Source organism: Corvus hawaiiensis, chromosome 16 (assembly GCF_020740725.1).
Source record: "Corvus hawaiiensis isolate bCorHaw1 chromosome 16, bCorHaw1.pri.cur, whole genome shotgun sequence".
In the NCBI taxonomy this organism is placed as follows: Eukaryota; Metazoa; Chordata; class Aves; order Passeriformes; family Corvidae; genus Corvus; species Corvus hawaiiensis.
This window is the reverse complement of record NC_063228.1, coordinates 13,029,224-13,046,629: the sequence shown is the minus strand read 5'-3', so window position 1 is coordinate 13,046,629 and position 17,406 is coordinate 13,029,224. Positions and strand designations below refer to the sequence as shown.

Here is a 17,406-nt window from a genome sequence, read left to right as displayed (position 1 = left end):
TTAACGAGGTGGAGTAAAATTTTCCAGCCATTAAACACTGCTTCATGTTTGATGAGGAATGATTAATTCTGAAGTTACTGTTTGACATAATCCAGCTTCGTAAACTGGTGTGCCTTGGTAAAGGAACATTCCCGAGCAGTTCCACTGAGTTACGTATTTAGGGGATCCAGGATCACACCTTGGGCCTTAAAATAGCAGCAGAAATAGGCCAAGCCCCAAATCCATCAGGAGAGGCAGAGGGATACAGATACGTGCTTTTGAGGCACTTCTATACCTGATAGATGTGGGAACTGCAGTTCAACTTATGAATACTTGGCTGTATTTATTTTCTGCACAGATGAAGAAGTTTACGGGAGATTATTCATAAAAAGTTTTTTTAAGGGATCACATGCCTATGATTTAAAGCTTGCCTCCCCCTTATCACCTGATTGTTAACTGGTTTGCATTTCCATCTCCATGCTTAAAACAACTCCCAGCTCCTCCTCACAGGGGGTAGCACATCTGTCTGATCCTGACGCTCCCCATCTGTAATTGATACCAGTTTACATATTGGAGTAAGTCTCAGTGGCATTAATTTATTGCAGCTGAAGGTTGAGCAGCACAAAAACGTTTGATCTCTACAGGCATAATACCTAATGTATTGAGAAGGACAAGGCAGTGTTCTGACAGTTCTTGATGTTTATTTTTTCCCCCCAAACTTTGTCGTCAATAGCTGCTGTCAGCCTCATTTAACAGTAATCCATGCGTTTAGGAATGCTGCGGTGCTCTTCTCATTAGGTGAGCATTGGAATTCTTGTAAGATTTGGTTTCCTTTGGGCAAGAGGAAGGGGAAGGAAGCAGGCAGAGATGGCTGGGGAACGCCAAGGCCATCGTTTTAATCAGCAATTTCCCCACTGCCGCTTTGTGCGTGTGTTTGCTGCCCGCACGGGCTGGGGGAGAGCGCAGCTCTCCGGGACGAACCCCGGGAATGCAAAGTTGCGACCGCGCCGCCGGTGCCCCGGGAAGGTTCCGCCTCGGCGGAGCGCCCGGCCGTGGGCATCGGCCGCGAGCATCCCTCGGAGCCATCGCCGGAGCCCTCCCCGGTGCGGGCGCAGGTGCGGGCGGGCCCCGCTCGGGCCCCGCGGGTTCCCGGGCGCCGCCGCGCGGCCGCCAGTGCCGGGCGGGGCCGCGCCTCCGGAGCCGGGGAGCCCCGCTCCCCCCGGGCCCCGCGCCGCCGCCGTCCCGCCGCACCCGCATCCCGCCCCCGCCGCCGCCTCCCCCGGCGCTGGGGCTCCCCCGCCGCTCTCCCCCTCCCCGCCCCAGCCCGCCCCGCCGGGCTTGAAGGTCACCTCCGCCCGCCCGCCGCCGAGCCACTTTCCGCGCCGGCTGGCGAGCGGCAGCGCCTCCGCCCCGGGAAGCTCCGTGTCCGGCCGGTGCGGGGCTCCCGCCGGCCGCGCCCGGGCGGAGCGGAGCGCAGCGCAGCGCAGCGGGCAGCCGCCTCTCCCCCCACCGCCGCGGCGGGGCCGCCCCCGGGGTCTCGCCGCTGCCCGCCGAGGTCGCGGGCGGGCCGGGCGGGGGCCCCGCTGCCGGAGCGCGGCGAGCCCGGGGGGAGCCGGGCGGCGGCGGGGGGCGCGGCATGCGGCGGTGAGCGAGGGCGGCGGCGGCGCTGCCCGCGGGAAGGGGCTGCGGCGGGAGCCGCGTCCCGCTGCCACTCGCCTGGCGGGGCCGCCCGCCCGGCACGGGAGAAGCGCCGCGACCCTTCTCCTCCGCTCGCCTCTTTATGGTGAGTTTGGGCCGCGGCCGCGCGGGGGGCAGCGGGGCCGCTCGGCGCGGAGCAGCCCGGCAGGTGCGCGGAGCAGCCCGGCAGGTGCCCGGGGGCTGCTGCCGCCCCGCTCCGCGGCCGGAAAGTTCCCGGAGCGGCCCGGGCGGAGGCAGGGGAGGGATGCGCGGCCGGGGGGGCTCTCGGGGAGCCGCGGGTCCGGGGCTGGAGCGGAGGGATGCCCGCGGGAAGGGGCGCTCTGCGGGTCGGGGGCACCGCGCTGGCTCCGCTTTCGCCTGCGAAGCGCCGTGTGAGGGGCTGCGGGCAGAAAGGCGGCACGGGAGGTGGCTCCCAAACACAGGGAACGACGAGGAGCATGGGCATTCGGGGCTCTGACGAGTTGCTCGTTAAAAGAGTGCAGATATTGAACTGCTGGGAAACTACCTGCCTGTAAGTCCATGACATTTGCTGATTTTTTTGGCGATTCATCAAATCGTTTTCTCCTGCATGCCTCTGTCATGAAAAGAAGTATCAGTGTTGCCTTAATACCTGTTCAGTGCAGGTGGAGTGACACTGTATCCGTGTGAGATGTCCAGGCAGTTCCTTTAGGATGCCGCCCCTCAGCAGGGGCAGGGCTTTGCCCTGGGAGATGGGTTTGCAATGCGAGAGTGGCACACGTCGTGCGGTTCCAAAATTTGTGATGTGGCTGTTGGACATTGAGCTGCCAACTTAACATGGTTCGCGCAGATGGTGAAACGAATGTGGTCTGAAGTTTGACTGGAGTGATTCACATCAGCGAAGTGTGAAAGATCTTGTCCAAATCTGCAGCTTTTGTTTATCTACTCTCTGAATTGCAAATGTCGTGTAGTATGTTACATTCTGAAGTAAGTTTAGTGTTGACTGGTTTTTTCACTTTAAATAAAATTCAGTTTGTTTAAGGCGAGATAGATCATAAAACACAGCAGACGCTGCTGATGGTGTCCTGAGAATGTCAAGTACCTTGCTTCACTTCTCCAGACTCGATACTTAAAGAGAGGAAAGATACAGTGTGTTTCATTTGTCATTCGGAACTCTGAGAACAGTTGTCTGCGTGTGCTGTAAAAATAAAAGCAAGGTTTTGTCACTCTGTGGTAGAGATCGATGATGTGGATGAATTGCAGTCTAAAACAGAGCTAGCCCTCATAATTAAATAATTAAGTTTTAGCAATCAAATAGTCATAGCTGCTTGAAAAGTTATATATTGGGAAGAGTAGTGGGGCTGTGTGAATTTCCAATGTATATGTCAATAGATCATTTAGTTTTCAGGAAAGTGGTTGGTATCACGTGCTCCAGTTATCAGGATTATAGTGATTTAGAACAGGTATTTAAAATTTATTTTTATTTACTTTTACTAGAATGTTTTGCATTACTGGGTTTTGGGGAAGCTACTTTTATGTAGGAAATCTGATTATAGTTAAGATCTACTCGACTTATGCAGGCTTTGAAGGCTTGGCTTCCCAAGTCTCATTTACAGTTTATTCTTCTGGTAAATGCATTAGACAAAGGATCCAGCATTTCCTGAAATGAAATCTGTGTTTCTAATATCAAGACTATATTTCTTTTTTTCTATTAGTACTTAGCTGATATCAGTAATAGAGCTGACAAATATAATGAATAAAATTCACATTACGTTGATGATTTTTATAGTTCTTGTAACTGAAGTACTTGGTGTCCTTGACGTGATGAAGATGCTGTTCTGGCTTTCAGGAAAGGGTACCCTTTAATGACAGAAATACTGTCAGGAGTCAAGTGTCGAGGACGAGAGTGGGATTGCTAATTCTTGTGCATAATGTGCTCTGTTTCCAGCGCAGAATATGGGTGCACATGTATGACTGCAAGGTCCAGTTCTCAGCACTGAGAACCATTCTAGTGATGCCTGCACACTCCATGCATAATCCCTTCTGGCGTGTGCTGCTGCACAGGAGGGGGAATGTTATATCCTGAGGCCATGGCTGCCAGTGCTGATGGCTTTTGAAGTGTCTCCTTGCTCCCTGCACAAAGCCCCCTTGAAGTTAAACACGGAATAGCAAGGCCAGAAGGGACTCAGCCACTCCACTCCTGTTGTCAGCTTCTCCGTGTTCCTGCCCAAGGCAGGATCAGCTTGTACCTGTGTCATCCCTAATGGCACACTTCATGTACTTGCTGTATTCCCATTCTTCTCTTTTCTTACTGCTTTTGCTGTCTTTTCCATGAGTTTTTTTCTTCTTGGTAATGCTCTTACCTATCATCTTCTAAAGAATCTTACCTCATTCCCTGCAAACTCTCCCTCAGCTATGGCTAGTCAGTCTCTTTCAGTATTTTTTTCATTGCTTTGTGGGAGACCTACTGCTTCTCTGCCAGCTGTATATATATATATATATATATATATATATATATGCTGGATTTACAACGTTTCTTCCTAGTTTTTAGGAGGAATTTAATGGAAATAGTACCCTTGCTCTCTCTTTGTGCAGACAGGTAAGCTTCGTTCAGGACCAAAGAGCTGTTCAGTATCTGTTTGCACTGGAGGAGGTTGAGCTGCTTGGAAATAGAGGAAACCAATGGCTGAGTTAAAAAATTCCCCATCGCTAATTTTTCACCTTGTAGTTTGAAATGGCATGGTCTGATTTTAAAATTTAACTATAAGCATTATATACCATAAAGGGTAGAACTCCTAAGTGCTGGCCACAAGAAGAAATATTATTTACAGTAATGGAAGGTATGGCTGTGTTAAGCATGTTGTTGTCTGAAAGGTGTACTCACCTGAAAAAGACGAATCTTTTGTAATTAAGAATAATACATCATACTACAGCCTGGGAGAATATATAGTAGCTGAAAAATGTGTTTGTTTTATGCATGTCAGAACTCCCTCTACTTAATTCTTGGATCTTGACTCCTTCCCATTTCATGTGGGAGATTAGGATCCTCTTGTCTCACACAGCCTTGTAAAAGTAGGGTGTGAACAAAACTGAAGGGTTAGGAAGCAAGAGGACAGACAGGGCTTAAAAAAGTGGCAAACAGAACATTTAGTAGGGGTCCTGACTGTTTCTGCTCTTTATAGGGTGAAATCACAAACATCTGTGGCAGAACTGATGACACCATTGTGCAAAATTGGAGCTGTACTATTTCCTGAGAGAAGAAAGCTCCTGTCTCTGAGGGTCTTTGCCCAAGTCATTAATGAGAAGACTTTTTTTATTTTTTCTTGCTCTTTGTTTTTAATTCTTGGCTTAGTTGCACTTTCTTATGAGTAGTTTCGTTCTTTTATTTAAATAATTGAATTTTTCAGTGCCCATGATTATTTTGTAGTGCAAATCCTCATTCTGGGGAGTCTAATGCCATTATGTTGTGCATTCTTGCACATGTTCTCAGTAGGTAGTGTTTTTATCACCTTCTCTGAATGTCTGCTTTTATGATTAAAAACTGCTTATGAAGCTCTCAGTACTTATTACCCTTTCCCTTCATAACTATTATTTTGCTAAAATTTACTGTGCCAGAAATGACAACTTTTTGCAAATTAGATAATTTTATTTGTGTCCTTCAAGTTGATGCAATAAAAAAGGCATGTAAACTGAAAGCTGGAAAATCCCTTCTGGGTTGCTGGGGTTGACAGTGGTGCAGCAGCAGTGCTGGAGTTTGTGTAATGCTGTAGAGCAGGAAGGGCTGGTGGTGGTGGATTCACAGGACAGGTTACAGCTGGCCAGCAAAGCAACATCAAGTGCCAAAAATAGGCTTGCCATACTTTGAAATACTATTTTCTGCCAAGGAGGTGTAGTTTAACATCTCTCTTCTTCTGCTCCAGATTTTGTGCTTTGCAGAGATCCTGTCCAGAAGGAAGAGTAAATGAAGTTTTTAGGCAATATTCCAAAATTCAAGGTATTTTGTGAAGTATTGATTTGGCTCGTTTCAAGGGGAAAGAAACTGATAACTATTTTGTAAGCATGTATTTTTCAGAAGTTGGTTAAGTGTCTCTAACATAAGACTGAAGCTCGGTGGCAGTTTTGTCAAAGCCAGTTAAAAAACTCTGAACATTTTGCAACTTTGGATGCAGTTCCAAAATGCCGTGTTTCCAAACAGCATGATGTTCCTGTGCTAACACCTGAAAGGGACGTGGTGAATACGAGTTCTACACTGACAGATGCCTTAGGACCTGCCTCTGCCATTCAGTGCCCTAAAATTAAGGTAACTCCCTGGAGTGGGAAGCACTGTGCCACAAACTGGGAGCGTGTGTCAGCAGGAGACTGGCTGCAGTCAGCCAGGGAGCTTGAGTAGAAGTGACTGAGCAAACTGATATCCATTAAAATAATTACCTCTGCTTCAGCTGGGAAGGTGTGGGGGAGCATGGTTACAGCAGGGTGAGCTGAAAGCCTCGGCTGTGTGAAAGGGCAAACATGCAAAACTGAATCACTTGAAGATAAACATCACGGGGCTGACTGCGGGGCCAGGTGCAGCTGCCTGGGACCAGCATTCAAACACTACAAATATACAGATTTTCTGTGTCCAACATGCTTGGCTTCAACCCTCCAGTGCACAACTCCTGGCCAGGGAAGTTCAGGATGCAGAAAGATGATGTTACAGTGCTAAAAATGTGAATTTCAATGATGCAGCCTAGAATACATTCCAAGCAATTGCTGTCTTTAAGCTCCTCAGTGTTAAAGCAATGGTACTGAGAGCTGGAGTTACACAGAATCACACCCAGAGTATTCTGAGCTGGAAGGGACCCAGAAGGATCAGCTACAACTCTTAAGGGAATGGCCCAAGTGGGGAGTCAGTGACTCTCAGCTTTCTGTGTGTTTTGTAGTTCTTTGATTTGAGTCTGTTGCAGTGGTTGTTGGGATTCAAACTTTTCCTTTACTTTTGGGCATTTATTAATCACTTTTCCACTGGATTTTTTCTAGAATCGAATAAAGTATGAATGTGTGCTGACAAATTTTCTTGATGAGGACACCCATAATAACTTGCACTCCTGGTTGCTGGTTCCATAAGTTTTCAAAGGATTTTATTGTCTCTGAGTTCAGTCTCTGTATTAGTTGTAAGCAAACATTATATGGTCAGAACAGTAAGAAGCTGGCCTGAAAATACTTCTTTCTTCTTTTTCCTGAGAAATTCGGGAAACTCAAACATGATGTAGACACTCCCAACTCTAAATGCATTTTTTGTGATAGTGTGAGCGTGTGAAAATGTGGGTGGGAAATTTAGGACAAGGTTTAAACAAGGAAGTGCTACTATTTCAAATTAAAGTACTCCAAGAGTTAGAGCAGCTGTAGAGAAGGTGGAAGAACCCTTGTGTACAGGTGGAAGGAAGGGTCGTTGTGTTGGATAGCTGGACTTCCATTAAAGAAAAAAAAGTTTTGCTGTGTTGAAATCAACCCCATCTTCACATGAGATAAAATACTAAATCCATATGTGCTGCCCTGGTGGGAAAGCCCAGTGCAGGTGCAGTTGGTTTCCTTGGACTTGGCTCATCCCATGGTCTCTCCTTTGGGTGTTTTAAGGCTTTTTTATCTTTCCTGCAGCTTACACATGAGAAACACGTAGAAAACAAGTTACACATGTAATGCTGTTGTCTTACAAAACTGACAGTCTGTTGTGCACCTCAAACAGATCCAGAGCCCTGGATTTCAAAATCAAACATTGTGTAATTGTCTTGTTGTCTTGAAAAAACATATCTTTTCTATGTCTGTTCAATGATTAATGACAGTCATCCCTCACAAAAGTGGTTTGTCTGGTGAATCAGCATTACTCTTCCTCTGGATGGCCAGTTCTTGAGTTCCTGCTTTTATCTGTTAAATATGTTTTGTTAAATAGGCTCTTAGGTGTCTGAGTTTTTCCACGTGTTGTAGAGGACTGGTAATTTAGGGTTTGAGGAAAGAGAAATTAGACAACGTTGAATGGCATTGATCCAGGAAAAAGGGTTGGTAGTCTCTGTCAGAACCAATATTGATATCTTTGTCCTCCCTGTTCATTCACTGTTTTTGTGGTTAGCATTCATTCCTAAATTAAGGATTATGCAATATTATGGAGATATTTTGTTGAGCAAATGATTTTGATCGTAAATAAAGAACCTGTAAACAGCCGCTGTATGAAATTCTAGAATACAGCGTTAAACACTGCTTTCAGAATAATCTTTTTTCTTCAAATTGACGTAGTTCTGTAACATTTGCCTTGGGATGCAGCATAGCCTGTGTGATCTTTGACCATAGAGCAGAGCTTACAGTCTTCCTCCTCCTGTGGCAAAAGGTATTGAAGCATCAGTTTCAAGTTGTGCTACTGGGTGGTTCTCTCTGCTCAGCGTCTCAGGAAATAATATGAAATACTCTCTCCTGTTAAAATGAAACTTTACAGTGGAGCTCCAGGATTTTTTTAAAAAATAGTGTCGCTCCACTACAGGCAGTCCACTGTGTGTGTAAGTAGTTACTTAAATGTCTTCTCTTCCAGCATCGAAGATAAGCTGCCTAAAATGTCATCTACCACATGGTGATACCCATTTTGAGCCTGCAACAATATAAATGCTAAGGAAGTCCCAGAGTGCAGTTTGAATTGAGCCACATAGAGCGACCCAGCAGGAAGATGAATGGATCTAGATATCCTCCTGATCTTTCTGTGATATTACACCCTTTTCCCACTCCTTAATTTCAGACACTCTCCAAATGGCTCCTTCCCTTCCTGATGACCTGCTCTCTGTTGCCATTGTGATGGTGTGTTAGTCTGCAGCTGCCTCCACAGGGGACCCATTGGGTTTGCCCCCGTCATTACAAGTGCTGGGCTCTTGCCAAATACCCTAATTGTCCATATTGCATGTTTCACACACTTGCTTCCCTGTGAATGTCCTCAGCTTAGAACCAGATGAATTCATTCTTTTTGTTTTCCAGTCCCCGATATTACCTGGGGGTTTTCGATGTACGTTTCTGTCTCGTTATTTCTATTCTACAACGTTGCTTTCACTTCGTTTCGGTGCTGAATCTCTGCCTGTAGCTGGTTATTAAAGTATCCTATGGTACTCTGGGAAAAAATCAGCCCTAAACCCAGTTGTCAGGGTAGGGCTTCCCTGTCCCCTGGTGTACAGAGCTCTCTGGGGTACAGGGCACAGACAGATCCTCCTGCTCTGCATAAGCCTTATGCTAAAATCACATGTTCTTTGATACTGAAGCTGTCTTTTACTCCTCCCACTGTAAAAAGCCTCCCAATCAGTCAGTTTTGGTGCTGATACGATCTTTCATCCTTACACTGGGAACTGCCATATCCAATGAGCCACCTGATTAATCAGTTCTTCTTGGGACATACTGGTTCAAATGGGCAGAATGAGGCAGTCAAGTAGTTTGGCCCCTTCAAGCACTGCGGGCATCGTTTTGTTTTCAGCAATTGCCATTTCCCTGCAGGAGGGTTTGTAATCAACTTCTGATGATAACACTTCCTACATATTTGTCTTTTAATGTGGTCTAGCCAGAGGTTTTCCCCTTCCCACTGTTTCAGTGCTCGTGGTTGTGTTCCTGCTTTTGAATCGACTCAAACTGCTGCTTCACTGCAGCCAGAGAACTGCCTTCTTTAAAATATATGTGTGTGTGTGTCAGAACCTGAGTGGATTTGAAAAAGGACTCAAGCGTTGCTTGAAATCTCATTATGTACAAACTTGGTTATGTGGGAACCTAAATACTTTATTATGTTCTAAATATGAAGGTGCTTTTCTGCTATAAAGAATCCAAAGGATATCACAACTAAGTTTTGGTGCTGGGATATAAAGGGTTCTGCAGGACTGGGGGACAGCTGTAAAGGGCAGTGAGGTCATGGTCCCATCTCTGAGTACAAGGTAAAACCCCTGTCTGGAATGAAAAGGAAGAATTTAAAGCCATTTTAAAACTCAAGCAATTAAAGTGATCAAATTTAGGAAAATACAACATCACAGTAAATATGTATAAGTAAAAATCAAGTCTTTCCAGAGTTAATGGTTAGCAGCACCTCTGTTCCAATCAGCACTATTAGCTGGGCTTGAGTTGCAAATTTGTTTTCAAGTGGTGACCACAGAGCTGTGATGGCCCTGTCAGGGTCTGTGTCACGAGCTCAGCTTGTGTCTGATTGACATGGGCCTGACAGCCTGGGGGGGCTGGTGTGTACGATTTTTAATGATTGTTGTCTTGGGGGGGGTTGTGTTGTTGAATAAAATCACAGTTCTTAACATCAGTGTTCCTTTATAAACATGTTTAAACCATGAAACTTTTAAGAAGTTTATCTAGTAGTCAATGGGATGCTTTGCTGTGTTACAGCTTTGCAAGCAGGCAAAATAAAGGAAAATTAGGACGTTTCCTTTGATATTAGAAATAATGTAGACTATTTTTCTCTTTCTATATTTGCACTGTTACAAAGCAGTAGACTAAAATATGAATCCAAATTTCTAATGCAAGTTTTTCTAGCAGATAGGAAATCTTAAAATTGTAAAAATTGTTTCCCCATTGAAGCCACTAAATATTTTGGCACTGGCTGTACAAGAAGCAAAAATTTCTAATGTAAAAAAAAAAATTATTGAAGTTTTCTCAGGGTGAGGCTATCTTTCAGGTTGCTCAAGAGTTATTAAGGTACAAATTAGACTGAATAATGTTTTCTCCAGTCCTTGGAATAGTTCTCATATGAACTATTCCATGGTACATGACCATACTGTTCACAAGGAAGTAATAAATGCAAGTGAAGTAGAAATGCAGAGCAAGTGAGAAAGGTGATAAACTCTTCCTACCTGCAGATTTCAGACTTTTGGTTGCCAAAATCGAACTGTAGTCCCCTGTGCTCTGCTCTGAGAGATTCACACTTTGCCAATAAAGGAATGCTCTATTAGTTGTGTAAGTGGATGCATCTTTATTAGCTGAGGTAAATTTTAGGTGGTAAATTGGCTGCTTTATTGCTGTACCTGTGTTTAAATCAAAGCTGTCATATCAGCAGATCTCAGTATTGTTTTAAGAAGCACATTCTCAGCCAGTGTTTCCACATGGCCAGAGCAAATGACTCCTGAGTTATGTTCTATTAACACCTCATGCATTTGCTGGTTCCTTTGCTACTTAAAACGCCACATAGTTTGATCTCATGTTTCTTCTTCTTTGAAGGCCTCCAAAGTGAGCCCAAAAAGCTCTACAGACCTTCTATCATGTAAATCATTCGGAAATTCTATTGATCATAACAGGGAGGAGGAACACTTTTGATGTCCTTTAACCATGTACCATTTGTGCTTTTCCTCTTACCTCCCTCATTAGTTTTGCCAGTACACACCAGGGCAGCTCACGGTGGAGCCTGCAGCTTTGAGGGTCATTTTGAGGCCTCTGAGTTGATAAGAGGAAAGCTGGTCTTTTTATATATTTTTTTTAAACTGCTATTACTGTGTTTTTTAATGCCCCAATCCTGATATTTGTGCAATGGCTCTGGCAGTAGCATGTGCTGGGCTGACTGGGGCAAACTGGTCCTGTGGTCAAAACTGGCTTTGGGGATCTCCAAAGGATGTATTTTTCCTCTCATTCTGCTGGAAGGCTGGCTCTTGTCATCTGCGAATTTGAAGAATCTGGAATCACCTTTTAAAGAGTAGCAGACTCTTAGGGTAATAATGTATTCTCCTTTCTTTTCTTTCTTTGCTTTTTTTCCCCGAAGAATTTTCTCTGTGGATGTTTAATATATAAGAAGTTTCAATAATTTAATAAACTGTCTCAAATGAGGAAATTGAAAGGGAATTCCAAATGAACGCTATAGCACAGTGCTATTGCTGCTTGACACTGGAGTATGGGTGGTCCTGCCTGGCACGATGCTGGAAGAGTGAGAAATAGGCAGGGTGGTGCACTCACTAAAACACACAAGTGCATACAGTAGAAATATACTCAAATAATGCATTCAAAAGGTGAATTTGTGGTTTCATTTACCTTTTCACAACTATGGAATGTGTCTAGCTAATGAGCCAATAAAAGGAATTGACCTTGCAGCTGACAGTTGATTTGGAAATACAGAGATATTGAGGAAGGTATTTATGAGCTGCACTAAGCACAGCTTGGCAACTGTTATTATTTGATGCTTTGCATCATTGTTTCTAATACCAAATTTGTGCCTTAGTAACTGACTGCAACACATCTGAGTTGCTGACACTGTGAATTATGATTTTGAATTCCTTCTATTTTATGTTTAAATTGTCATCCGTAACTTTGTGTTATAGCACACATGAGGGAGGAAATGCTAAGCTAGGATTCCTACAGAAAGCATTAAATGAATTTATCACACCCTTTTCAAATAATAAATTTAGAAGTGCAGGAAGATTTACAGAATATTCCCTATTCACAAGGCTGCCAGGTTAGAGCTGCTTTAGGAGCTGCATGTATTAGGTGGAATTTCTGACTTTTGCAGGCTGTAGGTTTGAAAGCTGTTCAGTCTCTAGGACTATATTGTGGTTGTCAAAATGCCTGTGTTGATTGTGTTGAATGGTAAGAGAGAATGGATCTTCTCTGCTGTGTTTAGGTATCACTCTCAATAGGAGGAGTGCTAGGTGATTCATGTGTTACCTTTAAATGTCTCCTTTGGCCACAGTGCTAATACAAATAAATCTGTTCTTTTAATTGACTGATCGTTACTGTGAAACAATACTTGCCATTATGAGCCTGGCCTGAGTGACAGCTCCAGGTACAGTTTTGGATAGTAAATGGGCAACACTAGTCTTTTGTTGGCAAAGAAATGAGGGAAATAATTATTTGAATGTAAATTGTGTGCCCTATCACTGGGTCTTTTAATACAAATTAGGCAAAAGTAATTTCCTGTGATCCTTTGGAAGTCAAATATGGAAGAGAAGTATATTTGTGTGAATTGTTCAACCACAGAATGTCATGCACACTTTAACATTTGCAAGTACAGAATAACTGGTTTAATTTGTCACATTCAGAGATGGACAATGTTAATTTTTTATGCAGCCCATTAGATAGGAAAAAGCCTGCTGAGGACATTAAATCCTAATCCTGAGAGCAATGCATTTGCAGAAGCCAGCAGATGTCAGTATGTTCTTGTCATACAGCCCTTTTGTTTTACACGATAATTTCCCTGGAATTGAATAATATAGAAATAGTAAGTGTTGTAACACTATGTCAATACAGGCCTGTTTAAACACTTTACTGGCAAGGGTTTTTTTCCTGGACCTAGGCTGGCATGACCTCCATGTACACACCAGCTTTCACTGTGTGTAACTCCTCCACAGACCGTGTAAGGAATGGAATGTAAAATACTTTGCCAAGTGAGGATGTGTCATTGATAGTATTGCACCTTAGCTTCTAATTCAGTTTTTTGTTTCTCTCTGTAGGTTTCCTTCCTGTATTGTGAGGCATTTTGAGAATGCTGGCACACTCCTTTCTGTTTGACTAGCCAGGGAGTGTGTTTGAACTCTGATGTGTCTAATCAAATCCGTCTCTCTAATTTGGAGATTATTTTGCCACTGTTTATAAATAGTAATAAAAAACAGATGAGCTGTTCCTTGTCTTCCTTGTATTTCAAAAATCAATACCATTATGACATTGTGGAGAAGATTCTCCCTTTCCTGAAAGTGCAAAATGGTGGCACAGAGTGGGAAAGGATGCAGAATTCCTCGTCTGGGGTGCTCACCATGGTGAGCTGACCCCAGTTTTTAAAACAGTGACTGTGGCAGGTTGCCAGGCTGCCCTTTTCAGGTGCTGGGCTGATGGAGCTTTTCTCAGGTGTGGAGGAACAGATGGGACCTGTGGCCATGAGCAGGAATCCACAGCCTGCTGCCAGGGAATCCAGGCTGAACCCCTGCCTGAGACAGCTCCATGGGCAGCACAGGGACCACCCTGAAACTCCCTCTGAGCTGGGCTCATTCCTCCCCAGGGTTTGTCAGGACGGTGTCTTTATGTAGGGGTGGACATTCTGCAGCTCAAAGAAGACGCCTGGGTTCCTTCTCACATCAGCTTCAGTCTCACTCTGGTAATTGTAGCCATTGTCCAGCCCAGCTCGCCCCCAGTTCTGGTCACCTGGAGCACTCGGTGCCTCAGCGTCTTCAAGAATCCTGTCTGAAGATAAAAGGCCCTTTCCTTCAGCTCTTCTTAAGGAGCTGATGTCGATTTTGGCCTGGTGTGTTCTTTTTTTATGTAAATTCACAGTCATAAAATAGCGTAGCTGTCACTTCAGGGGTTTTAATTACATTTCCAAGGAGAAATTTATTTTACATTTTCTCTTTCTTCTGTGCTCTCTTCAAGCTCCGTCATCTTAAAGCATTTGTTTTACGTGCCAGACCTATTCTTTGTGACTTACTCCTTGCTTCTCCTCATCTCGGACTGTTTGGGTGATTTTCAGATCATGCAAATGAGAATCAAGGCAGGCAAGATAGCTAAAAAAGACATCTCTGGAGTACAAGACCCCCAAAGTACAGCATTACTGAGGTTGTAGGCAGGAAAGAAGGTATTTTATTTTCAAAGATTGGTTTTATTGCATTTGCCCTTAATGCAGTTTGTACAGATGTTGACAAGCACCCAAAATCCTGTTAAATATCATGTTTAAATTAGTCCTGAGCAGCTTTTTGTATGATACCTTAATGTAATTTCATTCAGATTTTGGCTTTCTCTCCTGGACCTGAATGGAAGGTATCACAGAATTATAGTTCTCTTTTCATTTTATTATAGGGGGAAAAAAAAAAAAAGAGGAAAATATGGCTATATGGGGGTCTGCATGTGCAATGTTTAAATATGTATTTATCTCTTTTTTAAAGTGAAAATAAAAAGCAAAAAGCATTTTTCCACCACTGAATAAAAAAATAAGCTGTTTCATGTCTTGTTTTGGGATCTTTCCTTCCATGGCAGTGAACTCACTTTCTGATGGTTGACTCATTAACAGCCTCCTGAGGATGCCTTTTGAAAACCTGCAAAATATACATGTACTTACCTCCCATGTGTAGCTGGCAGTGCTACTGCACCTTGGGCTCCTGAAAATGAGGTTCTTGGCAAAAATGTTTGGAATTTCCATCGTGCTTTAACACACTTAACATCAGCACTGAAAAATGGCATTTCCCTGAAGCTCACGGGCAGCCTGAAGGATTGGTACTGCAGCTTCTGCCCTGCTGCACACAGCAGGTTTATCTCAGGAGATGTAGGCATTAAAAATGGGTACATTAAAGGAGCTGGTTTCCTTGTGGTTATAGAGACATGTGGGTCAAAGTGCCAGAGTGATACAATAAATTTTGAAATTAATTTTGATCAGTTACTTACTGACAATGCTCTTAGAGCTTTTCAAACTTTACTTATAAGTTTATTTGTTTCTAATACAACTTCCATTTGATTGGAATTTACACTTTCCTGTGGGCGTGCATTTGTACATTTTGGAAGAGTTTAATGGGAAAACTATTCAGAAATGGAGGCATAAAGCCCTAAGCAATACTTCTATGTGTGGCAGGTGCTTTGATGAAAATGGACGGGTAACTTATTGGGAAATAGTCATCTAATATGGTAACTGGGGACAGACCAAATAAACCAAACCAAGAATGCATCTCTATAGACATTTCTCTTCCTGAAATAAATGAAAAATGTGATCCTCCTCGTGGGAGTGAAGCGAGGTATTGTAAAGGTGATGTGTCCTAGGAAGACAGAATTGATACCTCCCCTGGGGGCATTCACAGAAGTCAAACCTGTAATTCCCTGGCAGAGCAGCCCTGCTGCAGCCTCTTCAGCAGGGGATGCTGAAAGCGTGGCCAAAATTATATCTGTGATATAATTTTCCATACAAGGTGAGTTGGGAGACATTAGTAATGAAATTCTAGAGCATTCCTTGTTCTTTAAACTACCTTATTTCTTATATGCAGAAACAATATGGAGTCATCAGAATAACAGAGGAGTTACAAGATACTCTCAGCAGTAGAACTTCTGATTGCAGTTCACTTTTAACAACAAAATTCAGCAAAACCTTTTAACTTAAAGATTTTTTTTTTTTAACTTGGCAGTAGCTTATCCTTCCTAACTCCTTAAAAGTTTCCTTTCCCAGGGCTTTCCAGGGCACCAGGCAAATTGTCACCTCTGTGCTCTTTCCTGTTTTACTGTCAGATGCTGTGAGAGCACTTCTCTTAACTGCACTGGGGAAGCAACCAACTAAACTTTGTAGGAAACCCCAAAATCTGTAGGAACCCCCCCATTCTTAACAGGTAACTCCCTGTCCCCTACATTTTGCATATCTGGTGTGTTTTTTCTGGCCATGGAAACAGCAGCTCCTGCCACGGTGCTGCAGCTGCCCCATCCCCTCAGTGCTGAGCAGGTCCAGCTGTGCAACTTCTCCTGCACTGCTGCAGGGTTTGTGTCCCTGTGTGTCCCTGTGCGTATTCCACAGATTTGAACCCAAAAGAGAGGATCGCCAAGTAAAACCACCCCTGAAAGCAGTGGTATGAAGGAAGTTCTAATCACAGATGATTTAGCAGCGTTAAATCGAGCCTCAAATTCTGAAATTGCATGTTCTGGGCAAATGAAGAATAATCTCCTTCAGCACAGGTGCAAATTTATCCTGTGTTAGCATTACTTCATTTGTTCCAAATGGAATTCATAGAATTCCTGAAGACCACAAACCAAAAACTGTAAAAAAACTTGAGAAAAGTCAAGTCTCGTTCCAGTCTTTCTCATTATGGAAGAGTCAAGACTGCATGATGAGAAGGACTGTGGCTCACCTTGCCTGTGAGCTGCATGTCATGGGCACATACACAGCCCTGGACCTGTTCCTCCTGCCTCCATGGCTTCTGGAAAGCTCATGGAATGGCCACGAGGGAGAAGAAATTGATGGCATTAACTGTTGATTGAAAGAAAACATCAAAACTGAGTCTCTTGAAGTATAAAGAGACAGCAGGTGAAGCAGATATCCCTGTAACACACCCATCCCATCACACCTGGTGCTAATCCTTCAGCCTCCCAGCCCCAGCAGGGCACCAGCACCAGCTCTGCTGTTTCTCCAGGAGCAGCTCTTCCTGGGAGACCAGCCCGAGGCTCAGCAGTGTGACTGTGGTTATTGGGAGGAGTGCAGCAGCCTGAAGCACAGCTTTCTATTCATCCTTCTCTGGTCCAGCACTGCTGCTGTCAGAGCCCAGCGCTGCAGCTCTGCGGCAGTGCCTGCCTGGCGTGGGGCAGGTGCCACCACTGGGGTGGGCTGACCCTGGCTGGGATCAGACACAGAGGGGGAGATCACTTCCCAATTGTCCTCGGGGCAAAAACAGTCAACTTGATTTCATTTAGTGCCAATTATAATGGAGCTGGGTAGGGAAAAAAAAAAAGAAAACACACACATTTTTCCTCCCTGACTCAACTTCATTGTCCACCTGGGCTCCCTCCCCAAGCCCCTACAGCCACCATGTCTCTGGGAGAGAAGGGTTGGAGCAGCCCTCTGGTCAGGCATTACCAAAGGGTTTTGGCAGGGATGTTGTTCCAGGTTGGACAGCGGCAGTGGGAGCTGCTGGTGGCCCCCTGGAAAGGGAACTCACTCTGAATCTTGCTGCCATTTCTAGCCCTTTAAAGACAGCATCGTCCTGCCCAGTCATGCCTCAATGTGGAGATTGCTACAGGTGATGTTGAGAATATTTGATTTGGTTTTTAAATTAAGGACGGACTTTTGTTAAGGAAGCTGAACTAACAGGCAGCATAGTGCAGGAGACAATTCTCCTTTTTTCTTTG

At 44.3% G+C, this 17,406-nt stretch overlaps 1 protein-coding gene across 16 annotated transcripts in view; it reads left to right on the top strand.

Moving 5' to 3' along the window:
* The window catches only part of RBFOX1 (RNA binding fox-1 homolog 1), a 1,119,677-nt gene that overhangs the window by 332,009 nt on the left and 770,262 nt on the right, over positions 1–17,406 (top strand). The window contains exon 1 of one of the 16 annotated variants that reach the window (XM_048320445.1): positions 1,647–1,762. The exons of the other annotated variants lie outside the window; for them this stretch is intronic. Coding sequence (XP_048176402.1) covers positions 1,760–1,762 — 3 coding nt within the window. The 5' untranslated portion in view covers positions 1,647–1,759. Of the gene's footprint in view, positions 1–1,646; positions 1,763–17,406 lie in introns of those variants that run through there. 16 annotated transcript variants of the gene reach the window in all.